This window comes from Kogia breviceps, chromosome 7 (genome assembly GCF_026419965.1).
Source record: "Kogia breviceps isolate mKogBre1 chromosome 7, mKogBre1 haplotype 1, whole genome shotgun sequence".
Lineage (NCBI taxonomy): Eukaryota > Metazoa > Chordata > Mammalia > Artiodactyla > Physeteridae > Kogia > Kogia breviceps.
In genome coordinates, this window is record NC_081316.1 from 47,579,584 (window position 1) to 47,602,389 (window position 22,806).

At 45.6% G+C, this 22,806-nt stretch overlaps 1 protein-coding gene across 5 annotated transcripts in view; it reads right to left on the bottom strand.

Moving 5' to 3' along the window:
* AMOTL1 (angiomotin like 1) overlaps positions 1-22,806 on the bottom strand; it is a 170,126-nt gene that overhangs the window by 28,831 nt on the left and 118,489 nt on the right. For all 5 annotated transcript variants that reach the window (XM_067038265.1, XM_067038269.1, XM_067038268.1 and 2 more), the window contains 3 exons: positions 18,083-18,374; positions 9,824-9,968; positions 8,546-8,635 (listed from right to left, as the gene is read on the bottom strand). In XM_067038265.1, the coding sequence (XP_066894366.1) occupies positions 8,546-8,635; positions 9,824-9,968; positions 18,083-18,374 (527 nt within the window). The remainder of the gene's footprint in view (positions 1-8,545; positions 8,636-9,823; positions 9,969-18,082; positions 18,375-22,806) is intronic.

Here is a 22,806-nt window from a genome sequence, read left to right on the forward strand (position 1 = left end):
TTTAACTTCTGCGACCCCTCCCATTGTCATTTTTGTAACTTGCTTTAAGCAGATCCTTTTATTCTTCTTCTTTCTACCAAACCACAGTCTTTGTTGGCAAGAAGAAAATTAGTAGCAGATGCAAGCTTATTTTTAATGGTCCAAGACCAAATTTTCTGAACTTAAAGCAAACACTTTGTCCTGTCAAAGTTCTTGGATTCCATTAAGATACAACTGTATGTTCTCCCTCCAATTCATGAACCAAAAATAATTTCAAAAACTAATTGTAAGAAACTATATACCACAGGGTTACTCATTGTATTCTGCTAATTTTTTATTCTTATCATCCAGAGAACAAAGAGTTTAATTTCATAGACATTTTGAGAAAACTTTTAAGAGTCTAAACTCTATGCTGGTCTCAACAGTTTTTTTGTTTTTGTATCTGTAGTGGATTATCCAGCAAGGCCTTTTATTATAATTGGCTCTGGTTCAAAGACAGATGTAGAAGTCAGAAACACAGAATGTTCATTCCAGTAGTTAGAACTCATTTGAGATGACTTGAATACATTATTATTAAGTCACAGTACTGGGCTAAATAATTTGCAGTAAGACTCCTAGTACAAGAATTATTTATGTTCGCTTACTAAGGCTGGATTCTTCTCTGGGTAAAAATGTGAAATCTTTCAGCACCCCCAGAGCCAACAGAGATGAGCTATGGAGAAGGAGAAGGAAAAAACAAGAAAAAGGAGGTGTTCTTGTCATGCTCTTGCATTAAGCACCTAGGGGGCCTTGGACAAATCATCTGATCATCCTTGGTCACAGTTTCTTCTTTAACGAAGCATGGAGGCCAGGCTAAACGAGCTCTAAAATCATGGGGAGTCCAACCCTGCCACCTCTTCCCACCTCCCTGGTACACAGGAAGTCGCTCTCCAGAGTCAGGATGCCCTGGGTTCAAAACCTGTCTTCTCCACTTACCTGCCTGTATGACCATGAACAAGTTACTTAACCTTCCTATGCCCCAGTTCCCTCATCTATTAAATACCTGTAACACCTACCTCACAGGGCTGCTTGGAGGATGAACAGAGACGGCGTACCTACAGAGGTTAGCACAGTGCTTGGCTCACAGTAAGTGCTCAGTCCGTGGTGGCAGCTATTACTGCCACCACGAACTTGACTTGGCAGACGTTAGATGACCTGAACCAGGACCCGAAGGCTAAATTACAAGGGAGCACCCCTGCAACTCCACCTGAAGATAAACTTTGAACCATCAGATCAACAGCCTCCGGAAACACTGTCACTCACAACGGCCCATCAGATGGCCTTTTAATGAGCTCTGGTTCAGAGGACACGTGTATTGCTGGCAACCAGACTTGTGACCTTTCAGGTCCTTTCCAACCCTGATATAAAAGATCTGCAGACATCATCTCACAGCAGGATGCTTATGGGAGGATTTATGGCCCTGCTGGGAGAGGCACCCCTAAGACCTCACTACCCAGGCAGTTACTAGCCGTGGCTAACCGCAGGGCTGTCCTGCCCAGCCCTGTCTCCATCGTTAGCTAACTGTGGATCCCCACTGGGCTAAACTAAGGTTTGTGACTGCATCTGTATGTGTCTCAGTTTACCTAATGTGAAATAATCACGCTCACCCGATTAGGAATTAAGTAAAAGATGACTGTGAAACTCTCCCAGGAAAGAAAATAACAGTTATATCCTGACTTATTATAAATTAGGACAATTTACAAAATATGACCTAAATACGTCTGAAGTTCTTTATTTTCCATCCTCCTTTTGCTGGGGTTTCTTCTTTCCCTTTCTCTTCCATGACCAGTGCCAGGAGCAGAGGTGCACAGACTATGCCCTGCAGGCCAAATCCAGCCCACAGCCAGGCCACTTGTCCCCAGCTCGTCTATGGTGGCTTTGGGGCTACAGGGACAGGCTTGAGTAGTTACGGCCCCCAAGCAGAGAATTATTTACATTCTGGCCCTTTATGGAAAGAGTTTGCTTACCTATGGCCTAGAACACTGTGCATTCATGGTAGGTAGCCAATAACTGTTTTTTGAATGGGTGATAATGGTCATCATTTCATTCAACATCCAATAAATGTTTATTAAATGCTTCTAAGCACCAGGCACTGTGCCAGCTTCTGAAACAGTGACCTGGGACTACGATGGTGAGGATGACAGTCAGGGTCCATGCCCTCATGGTGTGGACAGTTTACGAAGGGAAGAGAGAAAATGATCATCCAAACAGTTCCTTATTTACAGTATGATGAGTGTTTACAAAGGGAACAGGGTACTGGCAGAGTATATAAAAAGAAGACTGGATCCTATCTCAGGCAGCCTTCTCTGAATAACTGCCATTTAATTTGAGCCGAGACCTGAACGTGGATTTCTTGCCTCTGAACTGCCAGCGTAAGTGAGGGGTCCCTGATGCCACATGAAATGCAAATGGGTTTCAGTCTGTTTTTCAGTCTGTGCTTCCTCCATCCATCCGTCTAGCTATGAGTGCAAGGAACACAGATCGCAATGAAGTTCGAGGCACTTGATTTTTTCAATCCTCGAACAGGAGTGCTAAGCAAATAAATAATTTTAAAACCAACAAGGTGAAAATCATAAGCCACGTTCACCTGTTAGACACTGGATATCAACACATGACCAAGAGACCATTCTGCTATCAGCTCTGGTTTTTTAAGCATGGAAAATCGGTCTAAATTGAGGAGAATTACTTTTCATACTTGGGAAGAAGATTTGATGGAACATAAACAGATGCCCTGCAGCCTGGGTGCGCTGCTGGTTGTCATGGAGGTTTGAAGTTTCTTGGTGCTGCCTGTCAAGGTTGATCAAGAGGCTTAAGCACTCATATGCTCTGCCTTCCAAACCCAGCAAGGCTCAGCGGGCCTCCCAGGCATTCTTTGGGAACACAGCCCATTGACCCCACCCTGAAAACTGGCAGGTCCTTTCAGAGAAGGTGGAGGAAGGATGCAAAGGAGCAGGAAGAAGTGTTGCAGAATAAATGCATGGTATAAAGTCTTCTTTGCATTTCCTATCACCGATTAGCCCGAAGAGCTCTGCTGGCTAAATAGGGAGATTTATTCCTCTATTTCTTTGGAGGAAATGTAGGTACAGGGAGATTAAGCATCTAATTTCAGGTCACTGAACATGTCAGTGAGAGCCCAGGAACCAGAAGATGCGGTAACTGATCCAAGATTAGTTGCTTTAGCCCATGCCTACAAAACCTTTGCTTTTTAGAATCGCACAGTCCTACTAAACATAAACCTCATCTAAAAGATCATCTCCTTAAAAGGAGAATCATTAATTTAGGGCAAGAAAATTTTCTTGGTTTAAGAGATGCACCTTGGCAGGCTTCGTGGATGATACCTTCCCCTTTGCCCAGGAGCTGATCTGTGGTGTCTGGCATGATCTATGGATTGGTTAGTGTGAAAATATGGCTGGCTGCTACAAAAACTTTCATATACCATAGCCAGCTCTCATCTCCAACGTAACCACAGCAGAGTAAAGAGAAGGAGTCAGGGAACCAGAAGTCAACTATATTGTAGTATATAGCAGTCATTTTCATGAAAAAATACTACTGTTCCTCATAGTAGAAGATTTCCCTTACCTGGATATCTTCCTATTTGAAAAACCAAGGAAGGAAGGAAAGGGGGAAGGTGGAAGGCAAAAAAAAAAAAAAAAAAATCAAGCATTTTTAAGTTGCTTCTTATTCTGAAGGTAGTTCATTAATAATTTCGCCTAATATCTTGAAATAACTGAGCAAAACCAGAGGTAGCTCCCAACACGACTGGGAGACATTGAGCTAAAAAGAACATTTTGATACTGATGCACCATGATGAGAATTTCAAGCCTGTTGTTACAGCGATTTCCCACTTTTACTCAGTCCCTCAATAAACATTTATTGAGTGCCAGGTACATAAAGATCCAAAGGGTTTTAATGAGGGTTGGGGATGGATGTTGGTAAAGAATGCCTATAGTTCTCTCACCTAGTGGAGGAGATCCATGCAAAGGAATGGTGCCCACAGAGAATGCAGGCAGAGTAGGTGCTTGTAGTAGGGGCTTCGCATGAGTCAGGAGTCGCAAGCACCGGCAGGCCCACAGAGGAGGAAGAAGCCCAGTGCATCCACATGTGACAACATCTAACCTCTCCTTCCTACTGAAGCCTGATAGAAACCCAAAACATGATGTAATGAAACCCATTGAGGATTCAGAGTAAGCTCCTTACGCTCTATGTAGGTCAACAGAATTAACGTTTATGTGATTGTAGTTTCTGCTTTGTGTTTCACACAAGCCCTTAGAGGTAATACAAAAACCAGAGGGATTTTCTCGTAGGAAATTATTTTTGTCTCTTTTATGTTCTATAAGAGACAGAAAATCAAAGTACCTAAGATAAAATTCAAGGGTAAGATGACGATTGTAAGATACATTGAAAATGGCAAGTTACTATTATTTTTAAGAGAGTGGTCCCACACTTTTTTGGGGTTCATTTTTAAACCCATGGGGATTATAAGGGAAATCAAATCCTATGAATTAGTCTTGACTGACTTACACCCATTACTTATTAATTTAAACAAATAAATGAATGTCCAAAAAACCTTTTTTTCTTAGACAGGGACATTTAACAAAAGCCAGAATCTGACTTACGTAGACTTCAGTTTAACCGAATATGCTGAATCCATGGGGCCTAAAGAATCCTAAGGGGGGTGGGGTGGGGAGATAAGTTGATGGCCATCCTGTAACATGACTGGGTTTCATCCTGGAATAATATGCCAGAGCTAATCAGCTCCCCCTCCACTCAAGAATATATAAGAAGATCATCTGTGCCAGTCTAGTTTCCCCACATCTAATATTTTATTTTTGGTTTTCTGACCTACTAGTGATGGAAATTCTGCAGTTAACCAATTTTCAGAAGGAAACAGTTAAAACGTTTCGCTTATTGAGAAGACAGAGCCAAGAATGATGACAGACATTCCCGGGGCACTGCGTTTAGTGGACAGTGGCCTGTGTCTGGTGTGTGTGTGTGTGTGCGCGCGCGCGCGCGTGTGTGTGTGTACACAAGCACGCACACATACATGTGACAAATAAGTGAACGGGAAAACTAGGAATCTCAGTAAGTTAAGAAAGCTAAAGAACCAAGAAGTCCCAGTTAGTTTCACTCAGCCAGATCAGAAAGGAAATTGGCTAGATGCACTGTTTTTAAGGAGCCATTTGGCTGCAAACATATTTGGAAAAACAAATAAGTAAAACCAGAAAACACACGCACAAATTTTTGAATTCCTCCAAAGAGAAAAACACAACGCCATGAGGTGATAGAGAAAGACACTCCTCAGAGCCATCAAATTCCTAAGCACTTCATTCAGCAAGCTTTTTAATACAGACAAATCTCATGTCCGAGAGGGGCACAATTATCGCCCTGTTGAATGTTCATTTCAACTTGTAGAGCTAAGTGGTAATGACCAAGACAGTCCTTCCAGGCCTTCATCAGGCTCCAACTAAAGACCAGAATTTTGTTTCTTTAAAGAAAAACTACTCTGGTCAGCAGGGAAATTTAGAAATCATGCCAGGAAGGATGTTCCCCTTCCGTTAGCTGAGAGTTTACAGAAGTCCTCCCGACCGCTCACACTGCAAGAGTGCCTTGGGTGTTCTTGGACCTGGACTCCAAGCTTCAACCTGAACACCAAGCAAAAAAGTCAAACATGTTATTATTCCCTTTCCTTCTAACTTTTCCACTGGCCAAGGTGGTTGTCAGGGGCTTTGCACCATAGCCTTAGCTCCTGGTACACATGATCCAGAGAAGTCACTACTATCTGCTAGGCAGTCAGACTTGTCTTTCTCTTAGCCAAGCATTAGAATCTCAAAAGAGTCCTTTGAAAAGGATGGCACCTCTCGAGCGCCCAATGTTTATAATTATGATTACTAGGCACTGAAAAGTGCTCTTACAATAGAGCTTCTAAAAAACTATACAGATAACTGAACACATTAATAATTGCGAAGAGAGATAGCAATTTGTGCCTACCATTCTGCGCCCACATGCTAAAAGGAAAGCCTGACAGAGAGCATCACCAGCCTCCAGGGTACATCTGCACCTTTGTTATTACACCTGCTCACTTAGCTATGGGCATGAGATGACTCAACATGCTCAAACCTTCACTGGTTACTTAATCCCAACTCCTCCTGCTCCTCCTGCTTTTTATTGGTAAAGGATGACCATATATCTAGTGGCTCTAGTCACACTCTTTTCTCTCTCTCTCGCTGTCGTTATTCAATTGGTCACCAAGTCCTACTAATTTGTCACTTGTTTATCTGTCTCCTACCCTCCACTACTACTTCTGTCTCAGTTCAGGACCTCTACCTCTCTTGCCCAGATACTAAAATATCTGTTAACTAGTCTCCTTGCCTACAGGTTAGTTCTTCATGAATTTCTCTTCTTCTGTGCCTCCCTAATTAGCCTCTAAAATATAAGGCTTGCAAACAATGAAATCATAAACATACTTGAAGAAAACATAGGTGAATATGTTTATGATTCTTGGATTGGAAAAAGCATTTCTAAGTATGACATAAAACCTAGAAGGCATAAATACAGTCACTTGAAAAACCTTCTGCAAGATAAAGAGCACTATCTTCAAAGATAAAAAAACAACTGGGGAAAATATCTGCACTATATTTGGCAGGGGACATGCTAATTTCCTTCATACACAAAGAGTTCTTCCAACTCACTAAGAAAACAACCTATTGTAAATTTGAAATAACATCTCAAGTTCATCTCTTGGCTACACCAGGAGACAAAAAGCTAATGCAAATAATTAAAAAGCTGTGAGGAAGGCACAACATGTCCTGAAAAGACCAGGTACTGAAAAATTGGTTAGATATCACTATTAGCAAACCTGCTTCAGATGTCCTGCCAAGATGCAATTACATCACATATCAACACTAAGGCACATTTCAGCAGTTGAAAAATGCCCCTGGACTCTCTTGTTTATGCCTCTGGAACATAGCAGCATATGTTTGCACAGAACAAATCATTCCCTGTAAAGCTGGAAGGGCCTCTTTGCCTACGTTATTGATGTTTTAGCTTTGAGCCAGAAGGTTAAAATCTTTGGGAACCTTTCTGAACTCACAGGACACCAAAACCTGTTAGTCCATTAGCACGGCCTAGGCTGGGAGGTTACAGCAAATGCCCATCAGATGAAACTCACTGACGTTTGCATCTTGACCCAAACTAAGTGACAAAATAATATCCCCTGACAAGAAGGCAGAGTATCAGCAAAGTGACATCACTGACATAACTGCCACAAAGATACTTACTCTACCTAAGCACACGATCACCCAAAATTAAGATGTCAAAATCCTAAGTGCAAATAGTACAGATGACTCATTTTTCAAATGAAAGCTCAGATGAAATGGTAAATCTACTGCACCCATGAGAAGAAATAACTTCTGTTAGGAAAGTGAATAATTTAAGATGCTGATATATATAGCTTTGTATCTGAGTCTGGAGCACGGGCCAACTCACCTAACTGCAAGACTGCAAAGGAATATGATGCAAAAGCCCAAGACTGTATAGTGTCCATTTGCCAAAACAGAATTTAAAAAATGAAGCTGAGACTCAAACTGGAATGCAATCATGAGTAAATCTGGGAAAAACAAAGGAGCTTAACCCCAACGAATAGTACTGGAAATCAGAAAGTTTAACCAATTGTTTCCCAGCCTTGAAAATTTAGAGCTGTGTTGAGGGACCCAAGCATCCGAATACCACCATTATACAATGGATGGCCAGGGTCTGAACACAGGACTTTTTGTTGTTCAAATTGTCTTTCATTTGTGAGCACTTAACTCACAATGTTGTTGAGAATTATGACAGAGAAATGAATTCAGTTTTCTAAACAGTTTCCCAAAACAGCCAGTTGTATTTTTACATTTCTGACTTGGACAATGAATGAATGTGCAGAAATTTGAACCTTAATTGATGGTTTCTCAAAACCCACTTGCTTCTATCATTTGTCTCTGGTGAAATTAATAGAATATTCTCCCAATAAATCTTGAGGCACAGGAAGCCATTTTATTCCTGGCTGAAATGGGCTCAGTGGTTTGCAAGCGAGCATCACCGACTGAGACACGTGCTGGGAACATTTAGGTGGCTTCATGATGCCAGGGGCAGCCAGTCCAGAGCTGCTCAACCTAGGCACACACAGAATGTGACAAAAGAGCAAATCCCACCACAGGCTTCCTTCCCTTTCCATGGGGAAAAAGAACTGTGCCTTAGTCCAAGTGGCAAGTGCCAGGAAATACTCTATAATACCCATGGAAGGTATTAGGCAGAAACAGAAACTGTAGGTAAGGAGGTCGGAATAAACATTACTGAAATAATACACATCAACCTTGGCTTTGTCTCTGGCAGACCTAGGAGGATCTCATCTTCGGCCTAACAGCTTGTATGTTAAATTAACAAACAAAATGCAAGCAGCACAAAACTTACTTAAAACTAACAGGGCTCTTTCCTCAGGCCCCCAGTTTTTAAAACTACCCAGTTGGGATAGGTAAGCGTGGAGACTCACTCTGGGAAGCGTAAAGCCCCTCGGCCGCTCTGTCTTCATGTCCATCATACTCCCTGCTGGACAGCTGCCTGTTGGCTGTCTCCAGTCGATCTGTGCACAGAGAGGAAACAATCACAAAGAAATGCACTTGCATTTAAGTCATCCTCCAACAGGCAAATGACCTGGGTGCTGAGAGCTGAGTAGGGAGAGATGCCCAGGGAGGAGCCTCAAATTGAACAGCTCTTGGGCGGGGGGGGAACAAGATGCTCCAGAACATCAAAAAGAAAAGTCCTCAGACGCCACGCTGTGCTTTTATGCAAACTAATGCCAAGGTGTGCACCAGTGTCAGGCAGCGAAGAACAGGTTGTTGCAAGGCCAGCAGAGTCCTCGAAAAGGGGTTGAGTTCCCTTGGCCTCAAACCCAGCCCTCGTCTAACCTTAACCATCAACCCTCTGTAGCTGGGAAGCAAAAAATTAAAAATAACAATTAAATAAATACCAGGAAACAAGTCAAGATGACTTAATGGATGAAGATTCTAGTGAGTTCTAGGTGTGCTCATGCCATTTGGTCAATCTTCATCTATTCAATTAAATAATTCAGCCTAACAGATCTTTATTGAGCTTACATAAATACCCAAGACTAAAGGGTTTGCAGTAACTAAAAAAAAGGTAGGTTCCAGCTACAGACTGCCAGTACACAGAGTCTTTTGACATGAGGGAATTGAAAAATGTCTTGGCTGACTGAAAGTGAAGTATAATTTCATGGGTCAGATCATTCTGCATGTTGGAGGTTGCCAAGATCCTGTAACAGCGGGCCCCTAGCTTTCAGGAAGTTGATATATATATCTACTCTTTTCAGAACTGTGGGCTTTATTTTTCTCCAAGAGGGACATGTGTCTAACTCTGCCTTCTACACTATATACCAAGCAAGTGTTAACTGGTGGCTTTCAAAGAATGCAACTAAATGCCTCAGCTTGATGTGGCAAGGGTTGTGCATGGAACATTGGTCTTTTCAGACATTCCCATTCACAACACGAGTCATGTTAAGTACTTTTAAAGCAAGAAGGAGCTGCACACATACTCCCTCCGTGTCAGGGACTCACGCATAGAGGTTGTCACTTCTCAGGCTCAGTGCTGCAACCTACAACCTACAACATGAGAAGAACACTTCTGTTCTCTGGTGCCCCTTTCCCAGCGGGGTGGGATTTACAAGTTTATGTAACATAACTTGGACCTGAAGTCAGGCTGTCAGCAACACGGGGTGTTTAGGGTAGAGAAAACATAAGTGAACTTGACATGCCTCGGAGGTCTCTGTTGAAATCATGGAGCCTTCGAATCTCGCCTTCGAGTTTGTTTCTCATCGCCTTATCCAGCGACTCTCGCTTGGTGGTAGACTTGACCAGGCTCTCATAGGCTTCCGAGATTCTCTGAAGTTCTTTTTCAAACTGAAAGAAAGAAGCAGCATGAAAGTGAGACTTCTGACATTCCCACCCATGCCGTAGCTATGCTGATTCTTGGATGCTCCGGCTGTGAAGGCTGTATCTTCAATGCAGCCTTTCTGTGTCTTAAGTTTGTCTACCAAATCCTGCAACCGACTTCACCACCCCCCCATCTGTCTCCCAGGGCCACGTTAGGATCCTGTGAATTACAGACTCACAAGTCTGGTGGGACCATCAGATGTCACCTGGTAATAGTCTCTTGGTACAAATATCAGGAAGGGGTGAATTTAAACATAACTTAGGACTTCCCTGGTGGCGCAATGGTTAAGAATCCACCTGCCAATGCAGGAGACATGGGTTTGAGCTCTGGTCCGGGAAGATCCCAATTGGTGCGGAGCAGCTAAGCCCGCGAGCCACAACTACTGAGCCATGTGCCACAACTACAACTACTGAAGCCTGCGTGCCTAGAGCCTGTGCTCCGCAACAAGAGAAGCCACCACAATGAGAAGCCTGTGTGCTGCAACGAAGAGTAGTCCCCGCTTGATGCAACTAGAGAAAGTCCGCGTGCATCAACAAAGACCCAATACAGCCAAAAAATAAAATATAATGTTTTAAAATAATAATAAACATAAAATAAACATAAACCACTTATATTAAATATGGCAATTTACAACTATTATTATTTTTCCTAGTTAATGTGAGTAAAATATTAAAGTACAGGAAAACTAAAGGATCACAAGTAGAACCCTAATTTCCTGACTCCAAGTACAGTGCTCTCCTGAGACCCTTCTACCCATCCCCAAAGGAACATAAAATCCACACGAAGAGAGGTTTCATCGCTTAGCCTTGTTATCCCTTTGTCTATGAAATAATCTATATAAAGGACGAATGGATTTGTATCTAAGTGTAAACCATAGAAAACCCCTTTATATGTGGGAGTTGAAAGACATGGGATAAAAACCAATTTTTTTTTTTTGTATTTCATGAAATCAAGATCTGTAACTGGGAAAGTCTTTAATCTACGGCATATATAAATCTATAACAAGTAGCTGTAACTGATATAATAGAGTCTAATATAATAGAACGTTTTAAAGTAGAAATTAATAAATCCCATTTTATTGTTGTATAACATCAATGCAGGAGAAAGGGTAAAGAGTACCTGCAAACCTGTCTACCAAAAGTTGGAATCAGAGGTAAAGTGGCAGGGTTGAGAACATTAGCGCCTCTCCCTGGGCACCAAGAGACCTGCACCGTGATTTGGTCCCTCCATGGAAAACTGTCACCATAAGGCAGACACCCCGACTGACAGAACTCCAATTGCCCAGATCAAAAAGTCCCTGCTGGGCTTCCCTGGTGGCGCAGTGGTTGAGAATCCGCCTGCCGATGCAGGAGACACGGGTTCGTGCCCTGGTCCGGGAAGATCCCACATGCCGCGGAGCAACTAAGCCCGTGAGCCATGGCCGCTAGGCCTGTGCGTCCGGAGCCTGTGCTCCGCAACGGGAGAGGCCACAACAGTGAGAGGCCCGCATACCGCAAAAAAAAAAAAAAAAAAAAAAGTCCCTGCTGAGACTCCTATAAGTAATGCATACCCTAACAGATACCGACTGCACACTTACTATGCGTCCGGGTGCCGAGGAAACAGATATAAGACAATTCTTGGTCTTTAGGGTCTCACAGCCTAGAGCTGGCCTGTATGCAGATACATATGCTTCTACAGTGCAATGTGACAAGGGGTGTGGTGATTTAATGCTATGGTAGCCTAGAGACAAAGTTATTAATTTTGCAGGGGTGAGAAGGGGTTTCTTTAAAAAAGATTTCAGAGAAAATGCCATTTAAAATGAGTCCTGGGCTTCCCTGGTGGCGCAGTGGTTGAGAGTCCGCCTGCCGATGCAGGGGACACGGGTCCGTGCCCCGGTCCGGGAAGATCCCACATGCCGCGGAGTGGCTGGGCCCGTGAGCCATGGCCGCTGAGCCTGCACGTCCGGAGCCTGTGCTCCTCAACAGGAGAGGCCACAGCAGTGAGAGAGGCCCGCGTACGGCAAAAATAAATAAATAAATAAATAAATGAATAAATAAATAAATAAATAAAATGAGTCCTGAGGGATGAACAGGAATTTGCCAAGCAGAAAAGAAAAGGCCAAAGGGCTTTGGCATTCTCGGCAGAAGACAGGGCATGAGCCGAGACAGAGCCACGAAGGAAAGTGCATGTCTCTCACACAACAGGTCATCTGGGGATGACAGCAAGGGGCAAGTGGCAGGAGCAAGCGCTGTAAGGAAGGACTTTATGGGCAAAGGTAATTGTGGCGGGGGCAGAGCTTGGGGAGGGGACAGCAGCATAAATCGCACCTGAGGTTTTATGGAGATCATATTAAAGGATGGGGTTGCAGGGTGGGTGTAGGGAGAGAAGGCAGGAGAAAGGAGTCCAGGTAAGAAGCAAACATAAACAGTTTAATGACAGCACAAGGGCATGAACCCAGATAACTAAAAGGACAAATTCCAAAGACACTGAAGAGTAGAATCAATAGGTCTCCGTGACTGGTCTGGACGGTAAGGGAGAAAGAAATCACAGACATTCATCGCTTTGAAGACAGAGTAACAAGACTTAACCAAGATAAATGATAAGAGAAACAGGTTTACCAAAACCAAAAGTCTGGTTTTGGGGCTTCCCTGGTGGCGCAGTGGTTGAGAATCCGCCTGCCCGATGCGGTCCGGGAAGATCCCACATGCCGCAGAGTGGCTGGGCCCATGAGCCATGGCCGCTGGGCCTGCGCGTCCGGAACCTATGCTCCGCAACGGGAGAGGCCACAACAGTGAGAGGCCCGCGTACCGCAAAAAAAAAAAAAAAAAAAAAAAAAAAGTCTGGTTTTGGAGCTACCGTGTCTGAAGTGCCTGCAGAACAGTTAGCAGGAAAGAGACAGGTCTGAAAGTCAGGTGGGCAGTTATTTCACTGTGCATAGATGACAGACGAAGTCACAAAGTGAGACCACTTAGGGAGATCAACAGAAGATCAGAGGGCCAAAGATGGGAGCACTGAGACTGCAGGAGAAGGCGAGGCAGGAGAACCCAGGAGAGAGACTGATGCCAGGGATGCCATTGCAGCTAGGAACCCAGAAACTTAAAGAAGGAGACCGAATGTGGTCAATGCCCCGGAGGTTACAGACGGAGCCAGGACACATCTGCGAAGAGGCCTCCAACCAGGGAGGGGCCCAACACCAAGGCCCCCTTCGGCACCAGGGCATGTTCCCAAAGGCCTCCTCATAGCAGAGTTGCTTGTTCCACAGTCCCCTCATTTCTACGAGGCCTTTCTATCTCTTGCAAAGATATCATGAATGATTGGTCATGTGGCAGCAGAAAGAACGGCATGTCCTGAATCCTGTCCACAGTCCTACCGCAAATTATGCTCCCTCCTTTTAATTTTGTTTTCAAAAGAGATGGATCCAAAACATACCACCATTTCTACGCTAATTCCATCTGTAAAAGGTGGCCTTTGTTTTTGGACAGTTGGACCATCCCCATCTAGACCGAAGGCATCACCTAGTCCCCAAGGAAGCTGAGGGCGCCAAAAACCCTGAGGTGTCGACCGTGAGACAGTGCTTGTGCTTCAAGCCCAGGGCAACTAAGATGCCTTCCTCAACTAGGCCACCCATAGGAACTTCCCTCCATCTGATTTCACATACTTTCATCTGTTGTATTCACCTGACTGGAATTCTGATGCATTCTGTGTCTCTGATTTGACTGTCAGCTACTTGAGGGCAGAAACAGTCCCTACAGCCCCAGACCTGTGCTTTCTTATGACAAAAGTACTGACTGTTTACTGAATCTTTATATTTATAACTCCTAAAGACAGACTTGGCCATATCGATAAAACTACACCTGGTTGTGGATTCTTTCCTTTCATGAAAAGAACTTCTGTCTGCACGCTATAAAGGGAAACTGCAGCGTCCCCAAGACTGCATAGTTTACCATCTCAGATACTCCGGCAGACAGGAACTGGGACAGGGTTATGTGTTTGTAGCTACCAAGAGAGAAAGGGCAAGGGTCATAGCTCTGGACAATGTATTTCCTGTAAGAAGCGATACCTGTCGCGGTGGAGACAGATGAGTCTCCTTCAGTGTGACCGGAGAGGACAGAACTACGACTAAACGCAGCAAGTTAATGAGATGAGACTGTGATTCAACATATGGAAGAATTTCCTAACTACCTTTCCCAAAAGTCTACCCAGTAGTGAGCTTCTCTTTTCTAGCAACATTCAAGTAAAAAATGAACAACTTCTTTTCGGAGACATGAAGCAAGGGTTTCTAAGGGGTGGGAAACTGGACTAGCATCATTTTAATAATTTTTAGTCTAAAGCTCTACAGTTTCTGACCGCACACTCCTTCAGAAGGAGAACCACACCCTCTTCTTCACATCGGCAGCTCCAGAACATCTTAAGTCCCCCTTGATGTGTGTTAGAAGTGAAGGGAGGTGGACAGGCTGCCTTTGATATACAGACACCTGGGCCAGTTCAGAGTCTTGAGGATGATCGTGTGAAGAGGATACTGGGTTTGCCTTCACAGCTCCCATCCTCCCTTCCAGCCTAGATATCAGGAAGCTCTTAGGCCAGGCTTGCAAGATCCCCTGAAATCACATGGAGAAGCACTCCTTGGCCCAGAAACAAAACTACGAGCAGAGGGGAAAGCCTCACACAGCTTTCACTGGCATTGCTGCCATGAAGCAAATGCACAAAAAAGTGTCTGGAGAAAATCTCAGCCCTTCCCAGCTCTAGAAACTGGCTTGTTCCCTGACACCTTCACATGCACAGCTCAGGGACCTACAGAATCGAAGACAGGCCTGCCATCCAAGCCTCAGACAGCCCAATCACAGCTACCACTGTTTCGCTGACAAAAGAAGAGGGTCTTTGCTAAAGCAAGCCCGGGGGAACGGTAAACATGGTGCCCTTTCCCTTCAAACGTCCATCTCCACCCTGATGGCTTCTGAGGCCCCAGCTCATAGTCTGGTCCAGCTGGAAATTCCATCCATGAGCTACGTTTCAGGGAAACTGGGAGGAAAAAGAAGCAAAATGAGTGCCCAAAAGGAAATAATGAAAAACCACTGCTCTTTCTGGGGGTCCCCAGCCATCATTCCAATATTAACAGGGATAATCATCGCCTTGTGCCTCTCTGGAAACAGGTCTTCATTTCCAGGCAGTACTTTGGCAGCCTCTGAGTTTAGTCGTTGTTTCCTGCTGTGTTCCTGGCTTAGTGCACACAAGCTAAGCACTGCAATTAAAAATTCATCTATTTTTGGTTCTGCCCTGACGATGAATCTCTGAGAGTGCTCCCGAAGCTGTGAGGAAGGATTCTAGGTTGGATGTTCCTGCCGGCACAGGGCAGTCACATCCTACGGTGCAGCACTGTGGTTCCACCCAAAGTGGGGGTCATCATCCCCAAGGAGTAAAGTCACCTCATTGGACAGGCCTCTCCCTAGACCTGAGGCTTAAATAAGCAGCTGCTGAGACACAGCAGAGCAGTGAGGCCTGGACTAGGATGACCTCGGGAACACAAACCTTCAACCGTCAAGTCACGATTTCATGCCGCTCTCTGTCTCTTGGCCCTAGCTGCTGAGAAGAGCTGCAGAACTTAGTGATAAATATGACAAGTATCCATCAAAACCTGAGTTTTCAAATGGACAATTCCGGTTTGACATATGACAGGTTAATGAAATATAATATTTATAGAACCATTCATAACATTCAAGGGACTGAAGGAGTCTGGGAATCCAGAAAGGACACAGCTTTTGATTCTTCTCCTTAAGTCATCAAAACGCTTTTGGTCACAAAGTTTAAGAGTCATGCCCTGTGCAGGGAAAATGAGTCACTGGGAGGCTGATTTTGGTTTTCAAAATAGAAATGGGCAACAACATCAAGAAATAGATGTATAGGGGAATTCCCTGGTGGTCCAGCGGTTAAGATGTCATGCATCCAACGCCGGGGGCGCAGGTTCGAACCCTGGTCGGGGAACTAAGATTCCACATGACACACGGCCAAAAAAAAAAAAAAAAAAAAAAAAGATGTATGTTACAGGCCAATAAAAAAGTGTCTCTTAATAAGAAGTCAAGGGCTTCCCTGGTGGCGCAGTGGTTGAGAATCCGCCTGCCGATGCAGGGGACACGGGTTCGTGCCCTGGTCCGGGAAGATCCCACATGCCGCGGAGCAACTAAGCCCGTGAGCCATGGCCGCTAGGCCTGCGCGTCCGGAGCCTGTGCTCCGCAACGGGAGAGGCCACAACAGTGAGAGGCCCGCATACCGCAAAAAAAAAAAAAAAAAAAAAAATAAGAAGTCAACAAAGAATAACAAGACCTCACAGTTTATGCATCCTCCCTGCAACTGTTCAAAAATATCCATGGAAAAGACAGAGAACCACACTCTGCCCTCAGGTGAGTCTGCACAGCTCCTGAAAGCGTCTGCCATAGGGCTTCATCAGCGAAAAGAAAAAAATGACTGATTTCCCAGAAAATGCTGAGTTGGCCCTTCCCAATTTTCAGACTGTACCAGGAAAGAAGCTGCCACAGGAAGCATCAGAGGCAAGCCTGGGCCTAAGCAGTGACTTCCAGCCAAGGCCAGGAGCCAGCACGTGTTTCCCAACTTCTAAGGGTACAGCTGAGGCTGGGAGTGAGGCCGCCATCCTTAGGCAGCCACTGGTTCCCGGCCCTCATTTGTTCCCCTCCAATAAAGGCAGCCAGACTTCTCCGGGCCAAGCCCGGTCTTGACTCCAGGGAGCTCCAGATCCTCTTGGTGGCAGCTCTGCACAAATGAGCTGAGGCAGGTCCTGTCTGTGAATGTTTGCATCATTCCACCCACTGCTCCCAGCCGACGGCTGCCAGCCCTCAGGGAATCACAGGGGCTGACTGTTCTGACCCCCGGACCAGCAGAAAGTCCAGGCTTAACTGAGAGATCAACACTGCACAGTGAACACCATGGGCCAGCCAGAAGCATGTCCTGTTACACAGAACCAAGTGGCAATTCTTCTGTAGCCAGGTGAGTTTACATTCTCACCCTTTCTCTTTACAAAAGCCCCTGACTGCCCAGGACAGAGCACGCACCCAGACTCTTATGAGATGCCTTCTACCACACATGCCTCCTTGCTTCCAGAAAGGAAACTCAAGTGCCCTGGGGCTCTGCTGCCCAAAAATATCCTATGACTGGGTGGGATAGGGAGGGTGGGAGGGAGATGCAAGAGGGAGGGGATATATGTATACGTATAGCTGATTCACTTTGTTATATAGCAGAAACTAACACAACATTGTAAAGCAATTATACCCCAATGAAGATGTTAAAAATAAATAAATAAAATTTTTAAAAACCAAAAAACATTGCTTAATAAAAAGAAAAAAAAAGATCCTATGACTTTTGCCCCTCACCTCTTCCTTTCTACCTGCAGCATTTCAGGTGCTGGCATGTGGGTCATCATGAAATCACTGCCTGTGATTTCACTCTCACTGGATGTCTTCCTGCTGACTTTGGCTTTCAGTGTAAAGCCCTAAGAATGAAGGCTACCGTACATCTTAATATTCCCACGACAATGACACAGGCTGGAATTACGTAGCATCTCCCCACCTGTTAAGTCATAAGCATAAGGAGAGCAGGCAGTAACCTGTACTCTGCCCTCAGTGCTGAGACATCGCTGCTTTTTGCAGAAACCAGCTAATGAAACCAACATGGCAATCACAAGGTTCCTATCTGAGATCCCAGATTGAAAGAAAAAACCTGTTTCTCTCAACTCACTGCTTTGTGTTACTCTCGGTGTCCCCTTTTCCACACTGTCCATCTGGGGAAATACTACTCAGCCTCTGAGTCTCAGGTCCAGGGGCACCTCTGCTGCCCCTCCTGCAACCTCTTGACGTCCTACTGCAGGTTTAACTTAGGCAACTCTGCCCCTTTTGGACTATAAGCTCCTCCAAGGCAGGCACCATGGCATATTTATTTTTGTCTCCCTAAAGCCTTGCTCGGTGCCTGGCATAAAAAGGGGTCTAGTTAAACTTTGGCCAGTGAGTCAGGGAATCAAACCCCATGGGCAGGTAAGGAATTGTGTTCCCCTTCCAGAGAACTTTCTCCCTCTCCTCCCCTTAGGGAAGTCCGGTACCTTGTGGAGCTTGTCGGTGTTGTCGTAATAACCCTGAAGTTCCTGGTGCAGCACCCGGTTCTCCTCCGTTAGGATCTCCACCATCTGCTGGGCTCGCTCCACGATCGCAAATGCATCCGGACCAAGCTGCTGGCTGGGGGAGGCGGCTGGCGTGGGCTGCGAGGCTGCCAGGGTCATCGGAGGTGGAGGTGGCAGGGACACCGAGTGCAGCGGCCCGCTGACGGAGGAGTTCTGGGAGGACATCGGGCTGTGCTGCTGCACCGTTGACGGGAAAGGAAGCTGGCAGGGGCGGCTGCAAGGGAACAGAAGACCAGCAGTCAGAGCCCAGGGCCATGGTCGGGAGAGGAGGGAAGCCCAACCACACGGGCACTATGGATGGTTTCTACTGCCAGGGGTCATCACTGACGCACGGTCCAAGCTAGGTTGACTGAAGCAGCTTCAACCCTCCATCCCACAGATATTTAATGTGCTCTCCCCATCGGAATCAGCACTGCTCTGGTCACTGAGGAATGAGTGGACCAGACAGACAAGGTCCCTGCTCTCACGAAGCTTACGTTCTCAGGGAGAGAGACAGGCAAAGCATCACACGATAAACACACAAGGCCAGGTATTAAAAAGTAATAAGCCCTCTCCAAAGAATCAGGGCGACAGGGACAGGGAATGACTGAGTGGCTAGGTCATACCAAGAGGTCAGGGGTGGACGCTTGAGTTGAAGTCTGTTGACAGACAAGGAGGAAAAAGTGGTTGGGGGCAGGGGGTAGAGAAGTGGGCAAAGTGTTCCAGGTAGAGGAATCGCCTGCGAGTGGGGCTTAAGGCAGGACTTAGAGAAGATCTACTGCAAGAAAGCAAGTCGATACAGAGCCCAGCCAGCACAAGATAAGGCCAGCGGGACGGGAGAGGTTCTTTGTGAGCCAAGGCCAGCCCTTCCCTTAGAGTGTGAAGGGGGGCCAGTGGAAGAGCTGCTTCCACTCTGAGTGGCATGTAGATGGGGTGTATGTTGGCAAGGATGGACCAAAGGTGCCCAGTGAGGAGACCTGGGTGTGGTCAAGGTGAGACCTAACGAAGGCTCAGAGGGTAGCAGCAGAAAAGGAATAGTACATGGATCTGGGGTATGTTTTATTTATATTACGTATGGGGAGAGAGAAAGTGAGAAAAAAATTTTAATTACTCCTAGATTCTGGGGTCCACACAAATGGACAGGGGTACCATTTAATGAAATGGGAAAGTCTTAGGGAAGGAACAAACTTTGTGTGTTCTGATTTGCTGAGATAAGGAGGTCTGAGGATCAGAAGTCTGATTTTAACCAGGTTAAAAAGAACACACAGAGGTGTCCCTTGATGGTTCAAATTCTGGGTACTAGCTCATTTACTTGAATTTCCACCTTCCGTTGCCCCTCCCTACCGATCCCCTCCGCACGATTCTGTTAACCTGTTTCATAAGAATCATTGTATTTTCTTTCAGCCTAAGCCAAGGGCTCCTAACAACAACTTCTATAGGTGTAAACAGCAAAGACAGTCTTGGCCTCTAGTTTTCCAACCACAGCTGTCGCTCTTCTGCTGACTTGGGAAAAATGGTTTTCTTGCTGTCCCCTTCCACCTCTAGGTCTCAGTCTGGGAACTGGGGTGCTAAGAATTATCAGCAAGCTGCAAATCATCCACTTTCTCTATCAAGGGGTTGAGATCCTTCTACTCTGTAACAGTTTCCTGTGCCACTTCCCATTACCTGTGGCCATCCGTGGCCAAAACTCTCAGAGCTACTACACTTTTTCTCGGGAGCTCATCTGGCCTTATATTTCCTTTTGAGTATATTTGCTGGAATGTTTTCGGACCGTCAGCCTCCATATCTCTCATTTTGTAAGTATCTCTTAGGGCATTTTAAGCATTCTCTGAATGCTGCCTCCTGGCAGCTAAATGTCAAACTCTGGCAGAAAAGTTGACAACGGTCACCTTAGCCCTCCCTACATGGAGATGCAGTTACTCCTAAAGATGACCTCAAAACCCAGCAGATCCCACCAGAGTGACTAACCACAAGCTCTGCTCTGGTAACCAATGTCAGAGCACTCCACTGGGGCTTAGGAGATAGTTCCCAACTAGATTTCCTTATGCCTTCGATCTAGGTGCCCAATCCATTTCATGTTAAAATAGCTGGGATCTAAGTTCCCCAAGTCAAGGTAGAGAACCATGGAGCTCAATATGGTTCTTTATTCCTTAAGTGTCTCAGATTTCAGAAAGGAGTGCTGTCGATGGGGAAGTGTAAACCCTTCCTCCTCCCTCCCTCTCTGCATCTATTATTGAATACTTAACTATCTGGCAGTTATGAAATAAAACTTTTCTGCATTCTGATGAATTTGTGCCCCTTCCACACTGAAGTGTATGTGAATATGTGTCGCCCCGAGTGTATGAGGAGGTCTGTGTGTACAAGTCCAACTCCATAGCGAGAGTGAGATGCCCTTGGCTGCTCTTCACAACGCCCAACTTTCACCCCAGATCATAGGAACTCCTATCAGTCGTGGACCCAGAAAACCATAGATCCTTAGTGAGTACGTGCATTCCTGCAGGCTGGCTAAATACTACGGTGCCATTTTCATGGAGAGAGGTTACCTTGGCAAGAGACAAAATGCCACAAATTACACTGCCTCAATTCAAAGGCAGACACCCATCCCTACCTCCTCCGTTCTCCCTTCTCACTTCATCCAACGCAAACGACAAGCATGGCCCGTCTCCTTGGAGCTGAAGTGGGCACAGATGAGGCATCCGGGCTTGCCTTTGACCCAGGCAGCTTCAGGCTGGGGCTTCTACCTTTTAACATTTATTGGGCTCTGGGATTTGGTTTTTTTTTTTTTTTTTTTTTTTGACAGTACACGAGCCTCTCACTGCTGTGGCCTCTCCCGTTGCAGAGCACAGGCTCCAGACGCTCAGGCTCAGCGGCCACGGCTCACGGGCCCAGCCGCTCCGCGGCATGTGGCATCTTCCCAGACCGGGGCACGAACCCGTGTCCCCTGCATCGGCAGGCGGACTCTCAACCACTGCGCCACCAGGGAAGCCCGGGCTCTGGGATTTGGAACTCACAGTCAGGGATGGGCTTATCTTCTCGGTCATCCTTTTCCTTTATATAACAAAAAGGGAGGTTTTTCATAATGCCAGCCTAAGCCATCCACGACAGTGACGAGTTACCTGAGTGGCAATGAAGGAAAAGGGTGTCTGCCAAGCTTGGAGACAGAAAGAATGGGTTTTTCAAAATGGGAAGTCTTCTACTAAATAGAGAACACCTGCCTCACAAAATAACTTGGTTACACATTCAAGAAGCACCGTATTACAATGGATGACGTGCTGCCAGGAGAGCAAACCTCTGTTCCGTGGCTTCGCTACTCAGCCAGCTGGGGCTGGTAGGCTCAAAGGTCTGTACAAGGCAAATCTGGCTGAGGGTAAATGAAGAGGAAAGAATGGTGGGGGAGGGCAGGAGAATGTCACGATCATACCAGTGCTATGAAACAAGCTATCCCCAGCTTCCAAAGATAACGCTACTGATCAGCCACTATCAGGATAAACCCTTCCTCATAATGGGGACACAGAGAAAAGGGAAAAAGAGGAGAAGGGAACCAACATTTATTGAGAAACTACTTGTGAATAGAATTCTATGCACAATCTTCTACTTGTGAACCTACTCGCCCTGTTAGAAAGTGAAGGCAGAGAGCTAGGTTACTTGACATCATGTGTCTCCTGGGACCATCCACCACTTGGCTTATTGTTAAAGGACTTAAGGAGTTAATATGTATAAAGCCAGGCACAAATTAAGCAGTGGACAAATGTTAGCCATTATCACCATTATTGTGATTATTATCATCTATATCCCAGAGCCTAGCCCTGAGTGTGGCTTTCATGAGCAGCCCAATAAATTTTTTCTCTTATGGCTAACATTTACTGGGCACTTTTTACATACCAGTCACTGTGGTATGCACCACGACATGCATCATCTCATTTTGACCTTTATGATTGCCTTATAAAACAGGCATCATTGTCAAGTCTCTGTATTTAGATGAGAACACAAGGCACAAGATGGTAAGTAACCTGCAAAATGGAACAGAGATAATAGAAACATAAAGGAGATCAAAGCCCAGGCTTTTCAATTTCACAGTCCTTGTAGTTCACTCTTTCCCTGAACAGACCAGGTGAAAGCAGGGAGGGAAGGCAGCCACCCTTTGTCCTCTGCTCCCGCGTTCCTGTGGCTCAGTCTGAGCCACCACCACATCCATGGCTCACATCCTAACCACAGCATCACAGCTTTTTGTAGGCTTGAGCCACCTCGGGGGAAGCATGAAGGCTAGAAACCTGCCCCTGAGTTGTTCTCTTGGACTGTTACTTCCCTTCAACATTATTATCTTTCATAGGTTAATGTCCCTTCTACAGACAGCATTCAACTCACATTTATTGAGGGTCTATGCCATCTGCCAGGCAGCACATTTCATCACCTTGCTTAATCCTCACACAAACCAAGGCAGGACCACCAACAGGTCCTGCTCCTTTCTCAAGGAACCAAATGAGCCTTGGGACACCACAGAAAGTGACCTCTTCCCACATGCCACTGAACTGACCAGTTATTTAAATACGTCTGAGCAGGGCTGAAAAAGCCTTTTTGCCCCAAGCCCACAGTGATGTATGAGAAACAAGAATCAAGGAGCATTTAAAGAGCCACATCTAAGAGACAAAATAGGCGGTCATACTGGG